This window comes from Leuciscus leuciscus, assembly GCF_965113295.1.
Source record: "Leuciscus leuciscus genome assembly, chromosome: 14".
Taxonomy (NCBI): domain Eukaryota; kingdom Metazoa; phylum Chordata; class Actinopteri; order Cypriniformes; family Leuciscidae; genus Leuciscus; species Leuciscus leuciscus.
This window is the reverse complement of record NC_138738.1, coordinates 29,120,717-29,145,405: the sequence shown is the minus strand read 5'-3', so window position 1 is coordinate 29,145,405 and position 24,689 is coordinate 29,120,717. Positions and strand designations below refer to the sequence as shown.

The following is a 24,689-nucleotide window of genomic DNA, read 5'->3' as shown; positions in this document are numbered from 1 at the left end:
GAAAAACACAATATTCCCAAATACAATTGCAAGGTTGTTTGCAGTTTAGAATGACAGGTTTTCTCAATAGTTTTGGCACATTTTTCAAATCAGTCTTTAAACTAAGCTCAATTGTCACAAGTGCTTTCTGGAACAGCAGAACTCTGTGGCATGTCCGCAAAACATTTAATTCATACTTCAAAACTTAGTTATTGTGTCAGTAAATTGGCCAATGCCATCAACATAATTAGTGTTTTTGTCATCGTGTGAGCCACACTGGTCAAAATATTTAGATGCTTTTTCACCATGGAAATATTTGTTATATACAAATGTCATGTTTTTTTTCCTACTTTTTTGTTTGACTCTAACTGCTTTCTATACTGTATAAGAATGTCAGTTTTGTCTGTGTAAATACAGATTCAGAGAGTAGGTAAAAATTGACTGGGAAAAGTCAACACTGTAGTACACAAAAAAGAAAATGAACATTTGTATTTTTTACAGTTCATTTATTTTTGCAGCAATGGGTTACATGTCAACTGAACATTCTCAGTTGCTTGTTCAATTTTACACACTCTATTATGTCTTTCTCTAACACATACAGTACATATCTGTTACATCTTCCTATTGTTCCTATTGTTACATGTAACAAATTTCTAGAAAAAAATTACTGTAAAAATACAAATGTATTTATACAGTACTGATGTAACTGGTGCTGTTCAGAGATGTGATGCTCCTCTATGTTAAAAAATAAGAAATTCAAATCTGATGTGAACAAGAAATTAATTGGTCAGAGATCTGAAACTTTTTTTGTTTAGTTTTTTTGTTTGTTTGTGTTTTAGAGAAAAAATTTCTAATTTGAGAATTGAGCCAATGGCGATTGAGAAAAAAAAACTGTAAAAGTGTTAGCTTTCTTTAAATGTCCACTAGAGGGCAGCACACTCCTCAACAATGGACACCATGTGGATGCGAATGCAATAATGGGGTCATGCTTTGGCTCGGTAGCATATAGGCTACCCTGCTCGTAATCAAGCCTGTCAGTATGAAACAAACTCTTCCTTGTCTGCTGCCCTACACTTTCGCTCAGGATAGTAGCTAGTGAAGGTACTTGAATGAGATAACTTTCTTCATGCTTAACATATCTATAAAGAAGCATTTGCTCTAAGCTGTGGTTAGAAGTGCCTTAACTGCTTTAAGATGGTCGCAAAGCTGTTGTTTAGCCCAAATGCTTTTAAAACTAGTCAACAGACCAGCATGACCCGGCTGGAACTTGAGGATGATTTAATATCTTTTTTTCTTCAAGCAAGGGGGAAAAAATAAACATGTTCCTCTTTACAATTAATTTTCCAGGTTAAGCCTACATTTCTAATAAATCAACATTTATAACTTAAAGATAAGTGAAAGGCTTAGTGTAGGCCCATCAAAAAAAAAAAAAAAAAAAAAAAAAGACCAATAATGCAATAAAGAAACAATTTTTTTTTTTTGGAATACCTTCCTTTATTATTAAAATCTCAAAGTTTTAAAGGCAATTTGAGGAACAAAGCAAGCAAGGAAAAGCAATAGCAATTATTCCTATTTTTCTTGGCATGGATACTTGACATCTTTTGTCTTTAGAACAATTACCTTATTTAACTAATAATGATTTAGTTAAAGTTGGGGTTTGATCAAGTCACCTGATTATTTACACAAGAGACACAAAGCTGACTAGTGCCAAGTCAAGATCAGATGGATATTAGATAAGTCATGATATTACAGAGTAATATGGACACAGATATCTTCACATAGGGCATGTCATTAGCAATATGTGATAACCTCATTGACAGTGGTCGAAATTACATGTGTGTATAAGAGAAATGTTATTCCTAGTAAGTGATCCAGTTTGTACCATAAAAAAAATAAAAATAAAAAACCTTCATAATGATTCTCTTGCATTCTGAAACAACATAATTCACACAGTTAAAGGTTGTATATAGATGGAAAAATACTGTTTAATCTTTTAGGGCTCTTCTGTCTTCTGATGATTTGCAAAACTGAATGCATGTATGGATATAAGAGGCAAATGTACTGATGGATTAAGGGCTGATTAATGCAGAGCAACAGAGAAGTTAAAGCGATGTCCTGTTTACACTCAGAAGTGTACTCTGTTTGAAGGAATGTCTTGGGAAAACTTCCTTTTTTGTTGTATACTCAGTGCCTGAAATAAAATATTAACAAAAACATCTAATTAGTTGCAAATCAGCAAGAAATTTTGTTTAAAAGTTTAATTTTACTAAGGTTATTTTTTATAAGTTCACCTTTTTCTTGGCTTTATCAATTGATAATCCTTTAGCACTTAGAGAAGCTATCTTGTTCTCAATGTCTGAGACCTGATAGATAGATAAATTAATAATTAATATCTGCATACAAATAAATAGACAAACAGACGACATAGATAGACAGACAGACAGACAGACAGACAGCAGACAGACGACATACATAGATAGATAGATAGATAGATAGATAGATAGATAGATAGATAGATAGATAGATAGATAGATAGATAGATTGATTTTTTTGGAATGTAGCTCACCTCACTTTCTGTGCTCTGAACTTTAGAGGCTGCCAAAGAAACCTGGTCCTCCAGTTCAGAGAGTTCTGAATCAATAAGCGGGCCGCTGTAGTGATTGTTGGCATTCTGTTCAATCTTTTGCAACTTTTTTGCCATATCAAAGGACTTCCCTGCAGTCATGTACACCTGCAGTAACAAAGAAAGAAAGAAAAACTACAGCAAAATTCAGTTCTGAACAAATCTTAACAAATCGAGTGATATAAAACCGATTGGTCGAAGAGTCTAATCTCTCTCCTTCAAACAAACATAACAGTATCTATAAGAGGGATAAGCTTACATTTTCCTCAAGTTCCCTGTACGCATCATCAGCCTGCTTAACATCTGTGCCCGCTAACTGAAGCCTGTCATTAGGATTTGAGTGGGCCAACTCGTTCATAGCGCTTTCAGTGGCATTAATTGTTCTTAGAATCTCAGTTGTGATGTCGCATAGGGCCGCCGCGGTGGATCTCTGAAAGCCATGTAGAGGGAACAGTAATTAACCGAGAGGAGAGAAGCCTCCTCAGCATTAAAACCGTAATAAAATGACTGTAGAGAGGTATTAGCATTGCTGAGATTATAGCTAAATGAGGCATAAGTGTTGTATGGTCTTTGGATAAGATAAGGATTATTTATTAAAATAACTCAGGGGAACTACGAACGTCTTTCAGATGTTTCTTTGGCTATACTAATAAACATGCTAGAGCTAAACTCAGTATTTTAAGATTATTAGGAGATAGTAAACCTAAACATTTTAATTCTGTCATCATTTTACTCATCCTCATGTCGTTCCGAACCCATAAGACCTGAAAGGTTTCTGTCCCTCCATTGAAAGTCCAGGTAACGTCTCGGTTACATATGGTAACCCTCGTTCCCTGAGGGAGGGAACGGAGACGTACGTCGTGGTGAACGACCGATAAGGGAACCAAACCTTCATCATATAAAGCAATTAACAAGACTTGGATTAAACCGCTCAGTTTATATGGATTTCTTTTACGGTGCCTTATGAGATTTTTGGATCCTCTAAGTTTTGGTAACCAGGACTTTCAATGGAGAGACAGTAGCATCTCGGGTTTCATTAAAAATATCTTAATTTGCTTTCCGAAGATTAACCAAAGTCTTATGGGTTTGAAATGACATGAGGGTGATGACAGAATTTTCTTCTTCTTTTAATACTGACTTTTAATACCATCTGGTATTCCACTAATAGTCTGATAATGAGACATTTGAATCTGCTTTAGCTGTTCTATAAAATAAAAGGCTTATAATCTTTAAATAATCAGAGATGCTTCTCAGGAAAACCTTACCTTGGACAAAAACAGCATCTCCCATAGATTTTTGGACTCTATGGATATGTGTGTTGTCTGTGTACTCACCTTTTGTGCTTCAGTGGGCATTTCATCACTGGAGGAGCTCAAGGGTTCTTGGGACACAGGGGCCATCGGTGCCTGGTCCCCCCTCACAGCGGACCCTTTGGACTTAGGAGGTCTCTTCGGCTCATCTTCATCAGAGGAAAGCGCCTTGTCGCTCAACAGCTCATCTAGTTTCCGCCTAAGCTTCTCCTCGTCCACCTGTCCTGCTGTGGGCTGAACAGGCTACAAACATGCAAAATGAATAGTTTAAAAAAAAATTTAAATCATGAGATATGGACCTACATGAAACGTTTAGAATAATAAGAAATACTGGAGCTACATTTCTGTTTTGAGACTTTATTCATACCTGATCAGAAGGCAAAGTCATTTTCACTTCCAGTCGATTCAAAAGACTCTCAATGGCAGACATTCTCTTGCTCAGTTCATTGATCTACCTCACAGCAACATTTGAAAGAAAGGGGGAAAAAATCATGGTTAAGTTGACTTTAATATGCAGATTGATTGCAGGTAGTCACTCCTAACCATACTTTTGTCTAACTCATCTTAAATAGGAAGAGAACACAGTTTCTTGTTTTATGTTTTAAATCTTTCTACAAATACAGGCAAACAGGAAGTAACTGAAACTCATCTTACCTACAGTAATAAATGGTTAAAAGGTGCAATAAAAACAGTACTTTTAAAAGATACGCTACTGTTCAAAAGTTTAGGATCGATAAGATTTTTTTATGTTTCTGAAAGAAGTCTCATGCTCATAAATAAAGTAAAAAAATAAATATAAAATATTATTACAATTTAAAATACAGGTTTCCATTTTAATATTTTACAAAATATAAAAAAAATCATTCCTGTTGTCACACCCGCCAGCTGCGAGTGCCCTTGAACTCCAGCAGAGGGCACTCTTACCGTTCACTCTACCACTTTCATGGACTCAATTTCCCACAGTGCTTTGTTTGTCATCAATTTAATCATGGGAAGCTGTTCCTCATCACCTCTCTTTGTCTATTTGCCTGTTTATACCTGTACAGTTGTTTGTATTGTGGCAAAGTCTTGTCTATACAGCATTATTGAGTGTTTCCATGTTCCTGTTTTTAAAAATCTGCCTGTGTCCTGGGGCTCGTTCTTCGTACGTTGCTTATTACATCCGAGATCAAATGACACATCCAAGATAATATCATCGTGCTAATCATGATCTGGCTAACTCGGTTCTTCGAACACACTTGCCGGATAGGATTAGTATCGCTGGATTGAATTATCTGAGATAATTGCGCGTTCATGCGCTGGGTTAAAAGGGGACATGTATCGATAGTAGAAACATTGATCAGCAACGCTGCTATTGGCTGTTCAGCGTGGCCAAAGAGCGCGCACAGTTTTTCTCCGCAGCAGAGCAAGAACTCGAAGTTTATTCGGAATTTTAATGTTTTAATGCAAAACGCCAGGGAACACCTCAAAGTCTGCAAAAGCCAGGAGAGAGGGCTGGCAAAAAGTAGCAGACAATTTAAATCCGTTAGAAGTGGCCATGTTAGATGTTTTTTTATCACTTATTAGCCTATATTTTTGTATTTGAATAATTGCATAATTACTTTGTTCATTGTAATGTCAGAGTCACCACACTAGAACATGGGAACAAACAAAAGTGAAGTACAAAAATATTCTACATAATGGTAATTTTTTTGTTATATTATAGTCTCTTTTATAAAAGACACTGTTAAATAAACGGTTGGCTGTTTATAAAAGCAACCAAGAAAAAGGCTGAGCAAAAAAAAAAAAAGAAGAAAAGATCTTAGTAGCCTACACTGTAAAATAATTTTTGCTGCATTAAATTAAGGCTGTATAGTCATTTCAACTGTTAAATCTTGAGTAATGATGAATTGCTTTGACTTGTGAAAGTGAAAACTAATAAACTTATATTAATGTAAAAATATTTTTCCAGAGTTCATATAATGACATTGTGTTTTCCTCTTTTGTGCACTTTTACATAATACACCAACACTTGTATCTGTTCCCAAGAAAGTGGTAGCTGAAATATGTGCAGTAAGTGGACATTTTTTTTATAACTTTCCAAAGGAAAGAAAGTATAAGACTTTGTAATGTCCATTTGTTTCCATTTCACTGGACAGTGAATAAACCCTCTCAGATAACTGTCATATGGAGGAACTAGCCTACCTGCAAGTGCATAAATAACTTTACTTAATTTATACTTGTATGCTTTATGGTCATTGTAACTGGTTTGGGTCAGGTAATGGGGTCATAAACACCTGTCTGCAGGCAGGAACATGTCATAATCACCTATGAAGAAATGCAGTTCTGTTAGGATCAGCATACGTGTATGTAATACAGTGAGCTTGATATTTAATTGTGGAACTTTCCTTACCACTTTCAAATAATGTGCATAAATGTGAATCTCTGAAAATTCTTAAGTCATGCACAGATCCTGGCCATTTTGCTTTCACATTTGTGATATGGAAGATTTTAGTCAACTGACTTTTTTTATTTGATATAATATTATTAATCTGGAATATTAAGACTCCCAATAGTAACTGGGCTGCACATTTACATTGTGAACCCCCTTTCTGTTCACATAATCCCCTTCATTGAGGCCTTGATGGCAGTCTATGGAGGCCTATAGTCTATGGTACCAATCACGTTAGTGAAGCCTGAGTGACATACTGTAATCGGCATGGTCATGATTGCATGATCTTCATAAAAAATGATAGCCAAAAAAAAAAAAAACTGCTTTAAAAAAACTGCTTTACAACATTGGGTCTTAAAAACCTAAAACTGTTTTTTAAACCTAAAAGCGCCAGGTAAACTCCGAATGACACGACAGACAGCACTTTCCATCAAGTTCTCTGCTCCAATAGTGTAAAGGAAAGAGCCACTCGCAAATAATCTTAGGGCAATGCAAACAGTTTGTGCTGTAGTTAAAGCCCGACTCCGACAAGTCGAAAATAATGTGCGTTTCCAACAAATTAATAATGTAAACGACAATCTCACGAGTCACGAGAAAAAAATTTCAATCTCAGAAAGTGCACTATCGCGCTGCGCTGGACTTCCCGTATCAGCTCCGCTTATGAAGCCGGGATCTAATCCTGTTTACATGAAATAAGCCTGCTCCCGAGCAGGTTCAAGTTTGCGCACCTGTTGCTATGACAGCAAGTCCAGGATGAGCGTCGAAGAACCAAACAATCCAAGATCATGCCAAATCGTCAACAATCAAATCCAGCTAACTGAGTTAGCGACGTACGAAGAACGAGCCCCTGGTTTTCTCGTTCCTGTCTTGCACTCTGGATTGGTTTGCTTGATTTGACTGATTTACGCAGCTCTGATCTTCTGCCTGTTTAATGGACTACGACTTTGGATTGTGCTATCAATAAAACTGCATTTGGATCTTCTTGCATTGTGCTCAGTGCTGTCTACATCCAAATCACAACACCTGTAATGGCAAAAGCAGAATTTTCAGCAGCCATTACTCCAGTCTTTATTGTCACATGATCCTTCAGAAATCAATATGCTGATTTTGTGCTCAAGTAATATTTCTTATTATCACAGCTGTAAATGGTTGTGCTGCTTAATATTTTTTTGTGTGAAACCATGGATGCATTGTTTTCAGGATTCTTTGATGAATAGAAGGTTCAAAAGAACAGCAGTTATTTGAAATATAAATATTTCTAACGATGCAAAAGTCTTAACTGCTTCTTTTAATCAATTAAATTTGCCCTTGCTGAATAAAAGTATTAATTTCTTTAAAACAAACAAACAAACAAAAAACTGACTGACTCCAAACTTTTAAATGATAGTGTATGTTTTAAATCATGTACATCCACATGAGGTGAAGAACCAGGTCATATGATGGGAGTCACCTTGTTGAAATCACATGACCAGCTGAAAACAACAAATCTTGTCTCAGTAACCTCCCTAATACTTCCTCTAATGGTGAATAGTGCATTTTTTACAAGGCGTCTGAAACCATTTAAATGCACTTTTAAGTATAACTATATTTCAGATGCCTCTTAAAAGTATTTTAATCATACCGGTGGTGGTCCCTGATTAATGTTTTCCTGAGATGATGCTCGACTGCGGCGTCGCGGGGGCAGCTGGTAGACAGGGTAACGGAACATATCTTCCTCCTCTGAAGTGTCCAGGTAGATCTGGCGCGGAGCCACGGAAGAGTTGATTTTAGAGAGAGAGCGAGCGTGTACCATTCTGTGTTCAGAATACAGTCCATCGTCTACAACAAAAATGAAGAGGACAAATTAGTTAATTTGCTTAATGCTGAAACTCCATCTAAGTTCTCCTGGTGACTGTCCACGCAGTGCATCCTGCGTTATACAACAACTGAACAGATATAAAAAAAAAAACAATATATGATTTGTAATACTTAAACCTCTTAACCCACTTAACCTTGACCTTGATCACTTGATCAGCATTATGCACAACATAATTACAAATGTTATTTTCAAAATGTTATGTCAGTGATCCACAGATGCTGGATCTTCTTTCATTACAAAAAAAGAATAATAATTCAGTAGAAACATGCAAAATTGCATACATATGGTTTCTTCTTAAATTCATAATTCTTAAAAATTATGTGTATGGGGTAAACGACACATTTAAAATACATAAAACAATGTAAATATATTTCATAAAAAAGATTTAACATATAGTCATAATCCTGGCCTGTTTGGTCTTGTTTGTACTTTTATGTTACTTCCTGTTCTTCGCCATGTTTTGTAGTTCTTTGTAGTTTTTCTAGTGGATTAGTTCTGCAATCATTCCCACGTGTGTCTTGTTTTCCTATTGCTCCTCTAGTATTTATACCTCAGTGTTTCTTGTGTTCTTTGTGGAGTCTTGTCCTTCATGGCTGTATGTTTTGAAGAGCTCATTCTGTTCCCTGTATATGGATCCAACATTCCCTTGTTTTTGAGTTTACCCGTGTTACACATTTACTTAAAATAAATAAAATATATTAAAATACATTGATGTGACACTGATTAAGAGTATTATTTTAGAATTATAATATTGTATAGAGTAGACATAGACAACATTAATATTCTTTGTGTAATCTGTGCGACTTGAAGTCCCTGATACGTGGTCAGTTTTTTTACTCCATCCAGCAGCAGTTTGTGTGAATTTGTCTTTTTGTGAAAGAAATGAGGAAGAGAAAGAAAGGTAGCCTAAAGAAAGAAAGGGAGATCGAAATGTACAAACAGAACGTGCTTTCTTCACCTGGGCGTGAAATCCTGTCGAGACTTTTCCTGCGGTTCATGCGATGGTGATGGTGATGGTACATGTCAGAATTGTATTCTAGATCATTCCGCTGACCTCTATCTTCATGGATGTACTGGAGAAGAGAGAAAAGTGTTTATAATACCGCTTAAAAATGTGGATGTTGATAACAATAATGAGAACCATGTCAATACCTGGACAGACTGTCTGCGAGAGTGAGTGGCATAGTCGTCCATGTCAAGATCCATGGGGTGGACAGAGAGTAGACGCTTGGTCTTTCGCATCTGAGAGGAAGTCACAACAAGTTCATAGAAGATAATATGAGTAACAGAATACTGGATTAAGAGACTTTGGTTATCGTAATTGCACAATTTAAAATATTCCCATTGCTTTTACATAATGATTCTAAAATATATAACAGTAATGTATAATAATGTATAGTAATGTAATAGCATTCAACTGAAACAGAAGCATCATGCACATTTAAATGTGCCACCTCAGATTTATGAACAAAGTGGATTTTGAATGAAAAAAAGTATCTTCAATAATTAAGTTTAAGACTTAACTTGACTTGACTTGACTTAAAAAAAGTTTGTCTAAAACTCTGTGGCAGAAATCCCCTTTATGTATTTAAGTATATATATATATATATATATATATATATATATATATATATATATATATATATATATATATATATATATATATATATATATATATATATATATATATATATATATATATACATATTTACATAAAATATATAGGCCTATATATTATGGCATACTAAGAATATACAAGGAAGGTAATTTCCGCCACACAAAAAATAAATCTTTACACTATAATTATGACATTATGACATTAAAAAGTTTTGTCTTAATATTTTTTTTCTTAATATGTCATAAATTCGTATAAAAATTCCAACTTTTTAGCTCATAATTAGTATATCATAATGTCAACGTTGGCAACACTATTTCAATAGCCCACTTTAGACATTCTATAAGGAACTTTGTAACTACATGTCATCTACCAGTCATTGAAGTATTAGTAGACTGTCTGCTCAATATCTACTAACACTTTATTGTGATGGGCTTCCAACAGACATTCTACTGACTATAAGAAACTTTGCAACTACATGTTAACTTATTCTACTAACCCTAACACTTACCTAACAGTCTACTAATACTCTAATGAGAGTTAATTGACATGTAGTTGCAAATTAACGAGAGTTAGTTGACATTGTCTTGCGGCTAGACTAACACACTAAGCACAAAAACAAAGATTTACTAAGTTGTTAAAAAGAGTTCTTTTTTTTTTAAATCATACTTTATTTCACCTCGAAAAATGCTACTGAAATTCATACTGAAATGTGAATTCAAATACCTAACAATTTAATCTACCTGCTTATAACGTTGAGCTTCAGCAGCATCCATATTTTCTTCATCATGACCATTACACACATCTAAGAATAAAACACATTATATATTTCAGTGGTGCACTATCAAAAGGGATTACATGGTTTCAATAGGGATCCTTCAACAATGCTTGGTCAAATGCCCTCAGCTCTACTCTGTGACAACACCAACTATATACTTCCTGTTTTCTTCACAACGCCATGAATGTGTTTTGTACTCACTGCGCACATCAGGCATGCTCTGTGTGTCATCATCACATTGCCCTAAAGAAATAAAGGACAACAACGTAAATGCTGGTCTTGTGTAACACAAAGGGAAAATCTCACTATTTGAAAAAGGACTATTTAACTCAGGCACTCAGACAGATTACAATATGTGGAATTATTGGCAAATTTTTCAGGTATAATTAACAAATTAGATATTTGAGTAATCACTTTTGCATTGAAGTTGTTGTACATAATCCCACAACAAAACTATAATAAAAAAAAAAATAACTATAATGAAGCTTTATAACTGTAAACAAAGAACATAAACAGTTTTACAGCTGTAAACCAAAGACAGATGTCACTTCAGTCGTCTTTAACCTTGGGATAAATAATTTACACCTCTATTTTTCTGTTTAACATGTCCTGTCGCGCAAGGCTATAAACAACATCAACAAGTCATACAGCGCCCCAGACACAGCATGTGACCCAGTTGTGGCCTCAGCACTGCTGGGAGTCTCTGGACAGAGTTCTCTGAATTCAAAAGACTGATCAACAAATCCTTTTGGTAACTAAATACACATAGACATAACAACGATTACACATGGTCTAACTATTTGCTGTCTCTTGCTGTTGTTCATCTGAAAAGCAGTATATACATGCTTTACATATTTACTGTACGTTATACTAATTATTGATCATGAAGATTTATTTTGACATTTCTTCATTTAGCAGGTGCTTTTATCCGATGTGACTATAAGGTAACACTTCAGTTTAGGACTTATAAAGCACATGATAATGCCTTATTCTGCATGACCATATTCTACATACCTTAATCCTACCCAATTCCTATCCAATACCTTACTCAAAACTACCTTACTACCCAATACCTTACCTTACTCAATACTACCTTACTAACTACCCAATACCTTACTCAATACTACCTTACTAACTACCTTCCACACCTTCCCCAATACTACCTTACTAACTACCCAATACCTCACCTTCCCCAATACCTTACTAACTACCCAATACCTTACCTTACCCAAATACTACCTTACTAACTACCCAATAGCTTACCTTACCCAATACTATACTAACTATTACTAAGCAGTAATTAGGAGTTTATTGAGGCAGAATTCGTAGAAATTGGACCCTAATCTAAAGTGTGACCGACTATACAGTTAAAATTACTGTATACAATATGTTAAACTGAAATCAATATTTCATATATCCACACATTTGTTTATTTAGAGAGTAGCTGTGTACTAAGTGGGATAATGTACAGTCAGCCAGTCATTATTGCAAAATAAACCCTTTCAGGATGATATAAGAGCCCTCTATTCTGAGGCCCAATCACCATGCCAAGGTTTATTTTGCGGTAATAACTGGCTGACTGTACATCATCTCTTACTTAACACTCTCTTGCTCGCACAAGCACTTAAAATGACTGGTGATACTGAACCAGTATGATGATGTGACAGCAATGTGACAATAAAGGTTATCAGGGGGCTTTTAATAGCACTCACCATTTTCATTTAATCTCTTGTACAGTGACCTCATTACTTTTGCACTTCCAAAACGCTTGAAGCGAGAGTGTACATTGTCATGGTACCACCCCAAGGTTCCAATTTTTAGGACCCTAAAAAAAAGGTATGTATAGATTTTATTTATAAGTGATTAAATATTCACACTATTTTATAGAAGTAATTGTACTAAGTGTATAAGCTCTAAACTCTGAGAAAAGAAGACATTTTCTAACCTGGACATGCGGCAGGGGTCACATACCCAGCCACGCTCTTTCTTGTTGTAGCGGCTGCAGGTCTTGCAGGTGTAGAGTTTGCAGTCCATACACTGCCGTTTACTGTTCAACAGGAACTTAAAGGGCTGCAGGCAGCGGATACAGTGAGAGTCACTCAGATTTGACTGAGATCCCAGGAGTTCCCTCTTTGTTTCCTCCTTCTCAATCTTGGATTTAAGCTCCCTGCAATGTAATATAAATAGACAGAGCCTTTCAGAATGTCTCAGCATAATGACATACATGACTAAAGAATATGCTTTTCAGCTGAAATAAGCTGTTATGGCTTTGACTGTGAGAATCGGACTGTTTTCTGTTGGCCAGGTTTGGTTTAGCCCTCAACAAAAAATATAACAAATAACTAAATATAAATCATTGACAAACAAACTCTGATTCTTGTGCAGGACACATAATGTTCATAGGGATGCACAATACACTGTGTTCCAGTTTATTATGCAAGTGACATATCATTAGGATTTTATACAGTAAATATTCAGATGATGTCATTCAGAAAATGTTGAAGGAAATGAGTGAAAAATAAATCCAGCCTGATGACCTCAGGGACTTCATTAAAGGCAGATACTTAAGTTATAAAAAATATACTGACTTAATGCTTGAAATATTTTCTTTTAAGGTAAGAACAGAAAACAAAGGCTAAACCTTCCAAATTTGTCTGAATTTATTGAAGATGCTTTATACTCTCATTTCCTACCATTCAGCAAACTCCAGCAATGACAAAGTATCTGTTGTTCAGAGAACTAGTGGAAGACCCACTTAACTTTTCTGTGGGTCTTCTGCCCTGCGCCAGACTCTGGGTGTGGCTAGGTAAAAATCTCAAAACACCTCAAAATAATGCATCCTACAATTGGAAGGTGGAGAATATGGACAGCCATCCTGAGAAGCACTACAAAGCTCTGCTGGACAAGCATCTGGACACATGAAAAAGTGGCCAATAATATATTCTGTGAACAGACGCGAAATGAGCATGATTTATTTTACACATCTTGAGTGGTTGATGGCTGGTAAGTAGTTATGAAGTTTTTCTACCAGTATAAACAGGAATCCCATACTAATATGAATATATGTATATATATATATATATATATATATATATATATATATATATTCATTCATCTGTAACTTAAGTGTGTTATCTCAAGCGTTGATATCATTTTCACATTTCTCTGCTACAAATTAGTTGTTTTGAAATCTACAACTTGTCCTTAAAATGTGAAAGTTAATGTTAAGCACAATAAGTGATGTTGTTGCAACCTTCTCCACTATCAGGGTGGCAAGGCAAGTTTATTTATATAGCACATTTCGTACACTGTGGTATTTCAAAGTGCTTTACAGAAGAAGAAAAAAAATAGCAACCATAAAACAATTAATAATAAATAAATAAATAAAAAACAAGAAAAAAAGCAAGAAAAAAAAGAGATAAGATTATGTGGGTAAACTTTTACTTTAACTCAAGTAGATTTCTAATGAAAAGAATATGAACTTTTACTTCGTTTCACTGGGTGACGTTCCTCTTCTTTATTTTAAAGAGTTTTTTTCCACATTAAGCAAGTCACAGTTCTGCAATATGGGGAGGAAGTAAGTTCCCTTTCGAGGGAACTCGCGCTGTGTCAATGACGCTTTGGGAACGCCCCTGCGTGATTGCGTCTGAAGCACGTATGTCAACTAGTCTAATGGCGAGAGTGAGCGTCACGGGCGGGTGATATCACGAACAGGAAAGGATAAAAGCACATGCCTCAGCAAGCGCTCTATGTTGAAACTGTCTCTCTATTTATTGTTGTCTTGTCAAAAGCATTTATATCTATATCATGGCGAAAGATTTATACAAGTTGTGTGCTTCTCCCTGCCCGTGCTATTTTACGGGTGGGGATACACCTTATCTATGTGTAATGTGTTTGGGAGCGGAGCATGCTATGTCAGCCTTCGAGGCCGGGCCCCGCCCTTTCTCTTCCCTTACCCAAGGGATCCAGCTCTCTCACCGGTGTCGGAAGCCCACCCAATGCTTCAGTGCTCTAGTTCTAAGGAACTAGATGTATTGAGTGTTGAAAGTGACAATAAGGGGGAAGAGGATTCGCCACCTCTTTCTCCAGCAAATAAGGAGCTGGTGGAGGTGATTACTTGTGCTGTTGTTAAATTAAATATTGAGTGGCCAACCGAGAAAAGGGGCGCTCATCCTAAAAGTAAACTAGATGAGCGTTTCCTGTCATCAAATGTATCACCTCCATCATGGGGCCTTCCATTTTTTACTGATCTACACAGTTAACTGTCTAGATCATGGAACAAGCCATATTCATCCCGTCTTTTCAGAATCCAAGAATATGAGGCGATGCCCAGGGCTGAAAAGACGCTAGCTAGCAATCTGTCCCCTGGTTCAGCATCGTCCCTGAAGGCACCAGTGCTACCCACTAAGCCACTCAAATCTACATCTAATTTAGTGGGTAAATCATATACGGATGCCTACATACAGTACAATGGCAGTGTTACAGGCATATCAGGCTGATCTGCTGGGGGATTTTGATAAGAGCGAGGGGGTAGGACCCAACGAAGTTCGAGAACTGCGTCAGGCCACATATCTGTCTCTCAGGGCCACCAAGGAGACTGCCAGAGCAATATGGCGGTCTGTGGCAGCCCTGGCGGCCACTGAGAGGCCCCTTTGGCTAAACCTAGCCAAAATAAAGGACAAAGACAGAGCCTTTTTTATTAGATGCTCAGTTAACACCTCCTGGCCTCTTCGGCGACTCTGTAAATACGGTCGTCAAGAGGTTTCAGGAGGCCAAAAGACAATCTGAAGCATTTAAAGAATATCTCCCACTCCGTACCCAACTCCCTGGGGCTGCTGGGCGTGAGCTCCAGCGAGCACACGGCTCAGTGTCAACTCGATGCTGCGTCAAACTTGCACCCTTTGAGGGGGGTTCAAAAACTGTCAGTTCGGTCGGTTCCTGCCCGTATGCTTCAGGCCACCAAAGTGGCTGTTCCAGTTATACCAGAGGCCAGTCTCGAGAGGCTGGTACCCTTAGTAGATTATCTGACAGAATGGAATAATCTGCCAAACATATCTCAGTGGGTCCAGCAGATAGTAGAAAGAGGATACAGAATCCAGTTCTGTTCTCGTCTGCCACGCTACAACAAGGAGTTGCTCACGTTAGTGCATCCTGAGCAGTCTCTGGTAATGGAGCAAGAGGTGAAAGCTCTGCTAGCGAAGGAAGCTATAGAGCAGGTGTACTTTATAGCCGCTACTTCATTGTTACAAAAAAGGATGGGGAGTTGCGTCCTTTACTAGATCTTCGTCAGTTGAATTGTACAGTCAAGAAACTCCAGTTCAAGATGCTGACACTCAAACAGGTTGTGACTCAAATCAGGTCCGAGGACTGGTTTGTCACGATAGATCTAAAAGTTGCATACTTCCATGTCTCCATCCTCCCTCAGCAAAGGAAGTTCCTGAGGTTTTCTTTCGGGGGCAAAGAATACCAATATCGGGTGCTTCCATTCGGTCTAGCGCTACCACCCCGCACGTTCAAGAAGTGCGTAGTTGCAGCTCTGGCCCCGCTCAGGCTGCAGGGCATACGCATTCTGAACTATATAGATGACTGGCGGAATCAGAGCAGTGGGCAGTTTGGCATCGGGATGTTGTCCTCACACACATGCAGAAATAGGGTTGAGACTCAATGCCATGAAGAGTGTGCTTTCTCCACTACAGATAACCACTTTCCTTGGTGTGGCCTGGGATTCAGTCACAATGCGAGCAGTTCTATCGCCCGCTCGTGTAGCTGCTATCCTCACAGCCACGAAAGAGTTAGAGCTCGGCCAGTCACGGCACTGTGAAACAGTTCGAGAGACTGTTAGGCCTCATGGCAGCGGCATCCAATGTGATACCATTTGGCCTGCTGTACATAAGACCTTTGCAGTGGTGGCTCTGGACCAGAGGGTTTTCCCTGAGGGGACACCCACTTCGAATGATCAAGATCACACGAAGGTGTCTCTGCTCCTTGGTTATATGGAGGAAACTTTGGTTCCTTTCCAAGGGTCCAGTGTTAGGAGCTCTTTGACATTAAGTTGCGCTCTCGACAGATGCTTCCCTCACTGGCTAGGGAGCGGTAATGGAAGGCCGTCATAATATTTCGTGCCACATAAATTGCCTGGAGATGATGGCGGTCTTCAATGCTTTGAGACATTTCCTCCCAGACCTGAGGGGCCATCATGTGCTTGTCCGGTCAGACGGTCGGTGGTCTCTTACATAAATCATCAGGGGGATCTGCGGTCGCGTCCACTATGCAAACTGGCGCACCAGATCCTCCTGTGCTCCCTAGGGAAGATACTCTCCCTGAGGGTAGTGTATATCCCAGGCTGCCAGAATATAGGAGCAGACATCCTGTCCAGGCAGGGGCTGAGACCAAGGGATTGGAGACTCCACCCCGAGGTGGTGGAGTATATATGGGAAGTTTACGGCCAAGCAGAAGTGGATATGTTTGCGTCGCAGCACACAACACACTGTCCACTTTGGTTTTCCCTCACACATCCAGCCCCCCTGGGGACCTTATATATCTCCTCGAAGGCTCTCCCTTGGAGATTCCGGTCAGAAGAGACCTTCTGTCTCAGGCGGGGGGCACAATCCTTCACCCCCGCCCAGAGATTTGGAACCTGTGAGTTTGGCCTCTGAGGGGGCCCAACTCATAGATGCTGGTCTCTCAACTTAGGTTGTAGAGATCATCTTACACTCCAGAGCTCCAGCTACAAGGAAACTTTACACTCTGAAGTGAAAAGTTTTCACTTCTTGGTGTCATCAGCGTCAGTGGGATCCGGTTAACTGCCAAGTTGGTACAGTGCTTGAGTTATTACAAGATCGCTATTCAGCAGGGTTATCTCCATCCACCCTAAAGGTGTATGTGGCGGCCATAGCGGCTTACCACGCCCCTGTGGGTAATGCATCGTTGGGTAGAGACCCCCTGATTATCCGTTTCCTTTGTGGTACTCTGAGGCTGAGGCCTGCAACTCGAACCCGGGTTCCGGCTTGGGACCTGGCTATAGCCCTAGAGGGCCTATCTGTGGCTCCCTTTGAGCCCCTCAAATTAGTTTCAGAATAGTTTCTGACCTACTATAGTTTACCTATAGACCTATACGTTATACCTATAGAGGTATACAACCTATACCTGGACGCTGCCCCAGGGTCTCAGGTGCTTATGACTTAGTTGCCAAAAGTTTCTCATACAGGTAATTGTAAGTAAGGCGTTTGGGTATTATCGTTCCCAAAGCGTCATCGATGCAGCGCGAGTTCCCTCGAAAGAGAACGTCTCAGGTTATGACTGTAACCCTAGTTCCCTGAGAAAGGAACGAGACGCTTTGTTGCCCTGCCATACTTCCTGCATCCCTGTGATAGACTTGCTTCGGCTAAATCGAAGCTAGCGCCGGTCAGACCGGATGTGCTTTTACCCTTTCCTGGTCGTGACGTCACCCGCCCGTGACGCTCACTCTCACTAGGGGTGCGCCAAAATATCGATATGGCGATATCTCGCAATATTTTCTCCCGCGATCGATTCTCGATGCGCTCTTGCCAAGTATCGATCTTAAAAGCCGTTAGGGCGGGCGTACACGGTGCGAGTTCGGACACTCGGGAGGTCGTGACATAGGCCTATTGCACATGTTGCGAGTCAGTTTAACTGATAACCGTGTCAAAGCAGCTGGTACACGGCACGACTGTCCTGCACGAATTTTATCCCGAGCCGGCAGCAATCACGTGGGCATTCGCGCTAAACACAGAGACCGTCATGTTGCATGCAGGCAAAGCTTCAGATAGAAAGAATCACATGTGTGTGTGTGTGTGTGTGTGTGTGTGTGTGTGTGTGTGTGTGTGTGTGTGTGTGTGTGTGTGTGTGTGTGTGTGTGTGTGTGTGTGTGTGTGTGTGTGTGTGTGTGTGTGTGACAGTGTATGCGCACGCTGTATGGTTGCTGCCACACAGTGTATGTGCACGCTGTATGGTGGCTGCCACTGAGGTATAGCCCCATCGACGTGGTTGTGTATGATTAGGGCAATAGGGGACAGCTGGTGAAAATCGGGCCGACTCCCCGAATTTTTTAAACATGTTTCACGAGTTTACACTTACAAATAAGTCAGATAGAATAAATGCGTATTTGGCGTGCTGTCCGAGGAGAGGGCTCCGGGCTCGGTATTCGGCCCGAACCCAGAGTACTCCCCCCGTATTCCTGGCTGTGAAGAAAGAGCCAAGAGTGAGGAGTCGGGGTGGTGGAGGGATGCTGGAAAACTGTCAAGGAATGTTAGGTGAGTTGACAGAGTGGATATATATATATACTTCTTGTCATGCTGATTAGGGTAGATGTAATTGTTTGATGACAAGTAGATTTGGATTGATTATCTGAACGTGCTCCTCCCGAACTTTGTTTATAAAACATCATTTAAAAATTATCGGGAGGTCGGGAGGTGCTCGTAACGTGCTCGGCTCGGCTTGTAATTCCTCTCACACGCTGCGAGCCGCGAGCATCATCGATTCCACTCGATTTCTCCCTAGTGAAAAAAATCATCTGCGAGCAAAACAAAAATAGTGCCTGTGACTGTTTTGTTGCAACTGATAAGACACAAGCTTATCTTAGATCGACTACAAAATTATACTGGTGTTCAAGGACAAGCACTAAGCTGGTTCAAATCATACCTATCTGGCCGCTACCATTTTGTCTATTTAAATGGAGAAAAATCGATCATAACTCCAGTAAACTATGGAGTGCCGCAGGGATCTGTATTAGGCCCTCTGTTATTTTCCATATATATGATGCCACTTGGAAATATTATAAGGAAACATGGAATTAGTTTCCATTGTTATGCTGATGACACTCAAATATATATTTCATCACGGCCGGATGAAAACGCAGAGTGTGTTAAAGATATAAAAGATTGGATGACGCGTAATTTTCTTTTATTAAATCCAGACAAGACAGAGGTAATACTTATCGGTTCAAAAAACCGCCCACAAAACCTCGCACAATACAACTTTAACATCATAGGATGTCCTGTTACTTTATCCTCTACAGTAAAAGACCTGGGTGTTAAACTCGATTGCAACCTGTCTTTTGAAAATCATATTTCATATGTTACAAAAACAGCCTTTTTCCACCTTAGAAACATTGCTAAGCTACGTAATATGCTATCAGTTTCTGATGCAGAAAAGTTAGTTCATGCATTCATGACCTCGAGACTGGATTACTGTAATGCTTTATTAGCTGGTTGTCCTGCATCCTCAATAAACAAGCTACAGTTAGTCCAAAATGCCGCCGCTAGAGTTCTTACGAGATCAAGAAAATATGATCATATAACACCGATTTTATCATCACTGCATTGGTTACCTATAAAGTTCTGTATTAATTACAAGGTATTGCTACTGACTTATAAAGCCCTAAACGGCTTAGCTCCAGTCTATTTAACGGATCTTCTATCACCCTATAATCCATCGCGCTCTTTAAGATCACTAAATTCAAGGCTTTTGGTCATACCTAGGATATCCAGAACCACCAAAGGAGGGAGAGCATTTTCACATTTGGCTCCAAAACTCTGGAATAGTCTTCCTGATACTGTTCGTTGCTCAGACTTGCTCTCCCAGTTTAAAACTAGATTAAAGTCGCATCTCTTCAGCCAGGCATTCATATAATCCTACAGATCAAACTACAATCCGTCCTCTAGCTCATAAATGCCAGAGGAGAACTGGCCCCCGACTGAGCCTGGGTTCTCCCAAGGTTTTTTTTCTCCATTAGGTCACCTGATGGAGTTTTAGGACACCATTAGGTCACTTGATGGAGTTTTTCGGTTCCTTGCCACTGTTGCCTTTGGCTTGCTCAGTTGGGGATATTTTGGGGATATTAATCTAATTTTATCAATCAATAAATTCCTCTTGAAACAAACTTTGTTGTATTATTTTAATTTAATACTGTGAAGCTGCTTTGATACAATCTGTATTGTGAAAAGCGCTATACAAATAAACTTGACTTGACTTGAATTGACAAGCTGTTTTTGTTATTGTGTTTCATCCCAAAAAATGAATGGAGATTCATTTTCCTAATTAAAAAAAAAATCTTTTTATTTCTTAAAACATGATATATTGTGAGTTATTACTGATAATATATCGATTATCGCAGTATCGCCATATCGTGATATTATCGGTATCGTGAACAATGTATCGCGTATCGTATCGTATCGTGAAGTACCCAGTGATTCCCAGCCCTAACTCTCACCATTGGACTAGTTGACATATGTGCTTTAGGCGCAATCACGCAGCGTCTCGTTCCCTTTGCAGGGAACTATGGTTACAGTCGTAGCCTGAGACGTTTCCCTGCCTCTTAAAGGTCCTCAAGAGAAGTTTATAAATTTTGTCAAGCTTATGCTAATGAGAAGTGGCTACTCTTTCACTGTACACAGCTACACACACTAATAAAAAAAAATAAACATGTTAAATATTTATCAGCAAATGATTTGCTAAAAAATTATGTTTAACATGGATTGTAAATTATTAGTGTGATATGTCTACAGTGAATAATGTATAATCACCTTGTGATTTGCTACAAATAATATTTTCTATAAATAATGTTGTGATGCCTAAATTGACTTTAATAACAATTGGCAACATTTAAAATGACTGATTTTACATTTATAGTTTATAGTTTTCCATTTATGATTTAAACAAAACAATATAGAATTATTGTTTATCCAACATTACCATAACAATGATCAGATTATCAACTCTGCCAGAATTTTTTTATCAGTGCATGTCTATTTTTATATCAAAACTCATAGTTTATTAGTGTCAGTGAACATTTGAAATGGAATCCTTTCTAAACAGTCACACAAACTTGCACTGAATTTTTCACTATCATGATAATAGAATAATTCAGCACTAGAACACATAGCCTAATGCATGTCGTAAAATAGTCATATCAAGAATTCATCTTGAATTCAAGACATACACTAAATAACTGTCCTTGCCAGGAAATAGAAAAGAACATAATCTTCAAACTCAAGCAAATAAGAATTCAATAGGCAAACAGAGACCTCCTTGTGAATAGAGAATAGAGCTCTGGGGCATCATGTTTTCCCACCCAGTGGAATGGTGTGATCAGGCCTTGTGACTATACCATGATCATCATGATGTCTTTACAATAGTGTCCTTTCAAACTTTATGCCCTTTCTCATAAACTTGTTTTTCCTGGTGTGTATGATATATAGAGAAATATGGAAGAAATTATGCATTATGGATAGACCTTACAATACACGATGTGCTGGTTGGCTCCACTGAGAGATCATAAACGTTAACAAATTTACCAATGTAAGATTTGCTAACAAAAATATGTTTTAAGGACATTTTACTAACATTCCCATTTAGTTAAGAACATTTTATTTTTGAATGTTCTCTGAATGTTCAAAAGGGACAGTTTTTAATGTTTTAATGTTGTTGTTTTTTTGTTATGAAAGCTTTAAGGGAAAGTTCCATTTTATAATTTTGCAATAATTATGGGAAAGTTACTTTTGAATGTTCTCTGAAACAAGTAGTAGCATTAACAAAGGTTTGACAAATGTCCAACTAAAACTTTCAACGACAAAAAAACTAAACAAAAACACATTATATTCTGTTAAAGCTGCCGTCGGCAACATTTTTTTGATCATATTCAGTGTAATCGACACTATAATCCGACAGAAGAACATAAATAAGGTGGTTTTAGAAAAAAACCCGAGCTTCTAACTCCACCTGGAGCGTGTTATTTGTTTTGCAAAAATCCAGCGCTCCCGCTTCATCAGGTCCAATCAGCGCAGGGGGGTGTGAGATCTGACTGTCAATCACAGGTCGTGCACACGCCACAGATCCCCCCTCACTCGCGCACGTTAATATCACATGCACACGCCACGCCTGAAGTTCGCCTGGAGATTGCATGAAGCGTGATGGCGGAGAGAAAATCTACTAACAAGCTTCCAATTCCTCGGTTATTGCTATCTATGTCTAGATTAGCCAGGGCAGCCTACCTCCGAGTCCATGGTGTTGATAGATGCTGAAGAGACGGACGCGTTCACAGAAAATCAGGTACACACGCACAGTGACGCACTGACGAGCACGACCTCGATGGGAGGGTGCTCGCTGGTAGTGGGGAGGGGCATGAGAGTTGTAAACATTCAACATTTTGGCTAATCGACCCAATCTGCCAGACTTGCCGACGGCAGCTTTAATGATACTGGAAGAAATGTTGTTCACAACTTTGAGAGAACCTTGCCAGAACATTAGCCAAGGTTCTGAGAACATTCCCTGTTAGCTGGATAAGTGGTAAGTGGTAATCATGCAATTTAAAGTTCTCACCCAAGCCTCTCCTCTTCCTTCTTCCTGAGGACGAAGTCTCTCTGAATGACGTCCCACACATGTTTGGCCTCCTCTTCTGATAGTCTGGACAGGTCCAACTTCTTATCCATAATCAGAGCTTAGTTGGTTTTTGTATTTTTTACTAAATAACAGGAAAAATTACTCAAGTACAAGACTACAAGAAGTCTAAGGATAATGAGACTCTTTCATCATTCTACCTCTTTATCCTCTAGAGAGATAACAGGTTTTCAATATGGGCTACCTGGACATACAAATTCATATGAAGCACCACAGTCATTATAATCAAGTATCCATCCACTGGGTGTGACCCTTTTCATTCCCAAGTCTAGGCAGCTACTTTAAATAAAGGTACATTTAAAATGTCTCTTAACATATCTTCAAAATAATTAAGTATAGATTAGTCTGTAAACATCTGTAACATCAGTAATTCAAATCAAGTTTGTGAATTCCAATGTGAAAGAGGCATTAACTACTGATTAATAAAATTAGTACTAATACAACAACTACATTACCTTTAAAAAAAAGTGATGGATCCATTTCATTAAATATCGATGATGGCCCAATAACAACACTACTGAGTGTAAATGTGGAACTGGTGTCATTCTAATTCATAGTGTATTGATTGCCATGGCTCTTCAGATACAGTATTCATGATGAGATCATAATGATTTCAGCCAGAGTGTTATAAGTAATTAAACCCAGGAAATGAATAAAGTCGGACAGATACCTGATGCAGTCGTTAGAAAGTATTGTATAATCACAGTGACAACATGCACGAACTCTTCACATGAACTCTAGCCTTAATAGCAGCAATAGGAATTGATTTAACATTAAACCTATTGAAATTATTTACCAATTATTTAAAAATCAGACTTTACACTTAGTTTCATAAGTGATAATGAAGATTTAGTTTACCTTGCATGCAGACACGTAGCTGCTCTTGCCAAGTCTCTCAGGATGAGGCAGATAATGTGAGAATAGTCAGAGGAATGGCTTAATCACATGTCTAGTTTTTCAAATGAAATGCAGAGAAAGCTCCACCCTTTCCACGCTTGAAATATAAATTTAAGTGTTTTTTTGTTTGTTTTTTGGGCAGATTAAAATAATTGTTATGTGAAGAGAGATTTCAGTTGTATTTTATCCTTTACTTGTATCTTGTTGATTCTTTCTGGTTCAATTTCTTCTATAATAAACAGTTGGTTAAAATTGTTATTTTACTTTTTTTTTTACTTTTTTTTTTTTTTGTTTGTTTGTTTGTTTGTTTATATTTTACATTGACAGAGCAAAGCTTCTTTAGTTCTGTTATAAATAAATAAATAAATAAATAAATAAATAAATATACAAACAAACTTTTATACAACAGAAAGTCCAACAGAACTGGGACTTTTTACTGTTTGTATCACTACCATTATCTCTGTTTTGTTGTTGTTGTTGTTGTTGTTGTTGTTGTTGTTGTTTTTGCAGCTTATATCGTTATGCTAGGTGACAACAAGTTCTAGTTAAACAGTATATCCAGTGAGGCGCTAGATAAGTTATTCCATGAATGGGCAGTCTTCATAGAAATTTATTCGACCTATACTACAGGGAGAGAAAGATTGCAGAAAGACTAAAAACTGTAAAAAAAAAAAAAAAAGAAGTATTATATATATATATATATATATATATATATATATACACACACAAGTATATATATATATATTTAAATATATATACAACTGAAGTATTGCTCACACTA

The 24,689-nt window shown here is 38.1% G+C and overlaps 1 protein-coding gene across 2 annotated transcripts; it reads right to left on the bottom strand.

The window, feature by feature from the left end:
* Nucleotides 1-493: 493 nt before the first annotated feature.
* mlpha (melanophilin a) lies at nucleotides 494-23,937 on the bottom strand. 2 transcript variants are annotated; one of them, XM_082136874.1, is made up of 15 exons: nucleotides 23,870-23,937; nucleotides 22,934-23,075; nucleotides 12,540-12,761; nucleotides 12,307-12,419; nucleotides 10,796-10,837; nucleotides 10,560-10,621; nucleotides 9,354-9,443; nucleotides 9,160-9,274; nucleotides 7,965-8,161; nucleotides 4,280-4,363; nucleotides 3,937-4,155; nucleotides 2,862-3,032; nucleotides 2,546-2,710; nucleotides 2,271-2,342; nucleotides 494-2,170 (listed from the first exon to the last, which is right to left on the bottom strand). In XM_082136874.1, exons 2-15 carry the CDS (start codon nucleotides 23,041-23,043, stop codon nucleotides 2,105-2,107), a joined length of 1,728 nt encoding a protein of 575 aa, XP_081993000.1. In that variant the 5' UTR covers nucleotides 23,044-23,075; nucleotides 23,870-23,937; the 3' UTR covers nucleotides 494-2,104. The 2 variants fall into 2 exon arrangements, with proteins under 2 accessions (XP_081993000.1, XP_081993001.1); XM_082136875.1 differs by lacking the exon at nucleotides 2,862-3,032.
* Nucleotides 23,938-24,689: the final 752 nt, after the last annotated feature.

Bases quoted from the DNA above. Each gene is read 5' to 3' on its own strand.
- mlpha (XM_082136874.1), bottom strand. From the start codon at position 23,043: ATGGATAAGAAGTTGGACCTGTCCAGACTATCAGAAGAGGAGGCCAAA. The intron at 10,622-10,795 runs GTGAGTACAAAA...TTTTATTCTTAG, and splicing joins GAGCATGCCTGATGTGCGCA to ATGTGTGTAATGGTCATGAT. The intron at 2,711-2,861 runs GTAAGCTTATCC...TTGTTACTGCAG, and splicing joins ACAGGGAACTTGAGGAAAAT to GTGTACATGACTGCAGGGAA.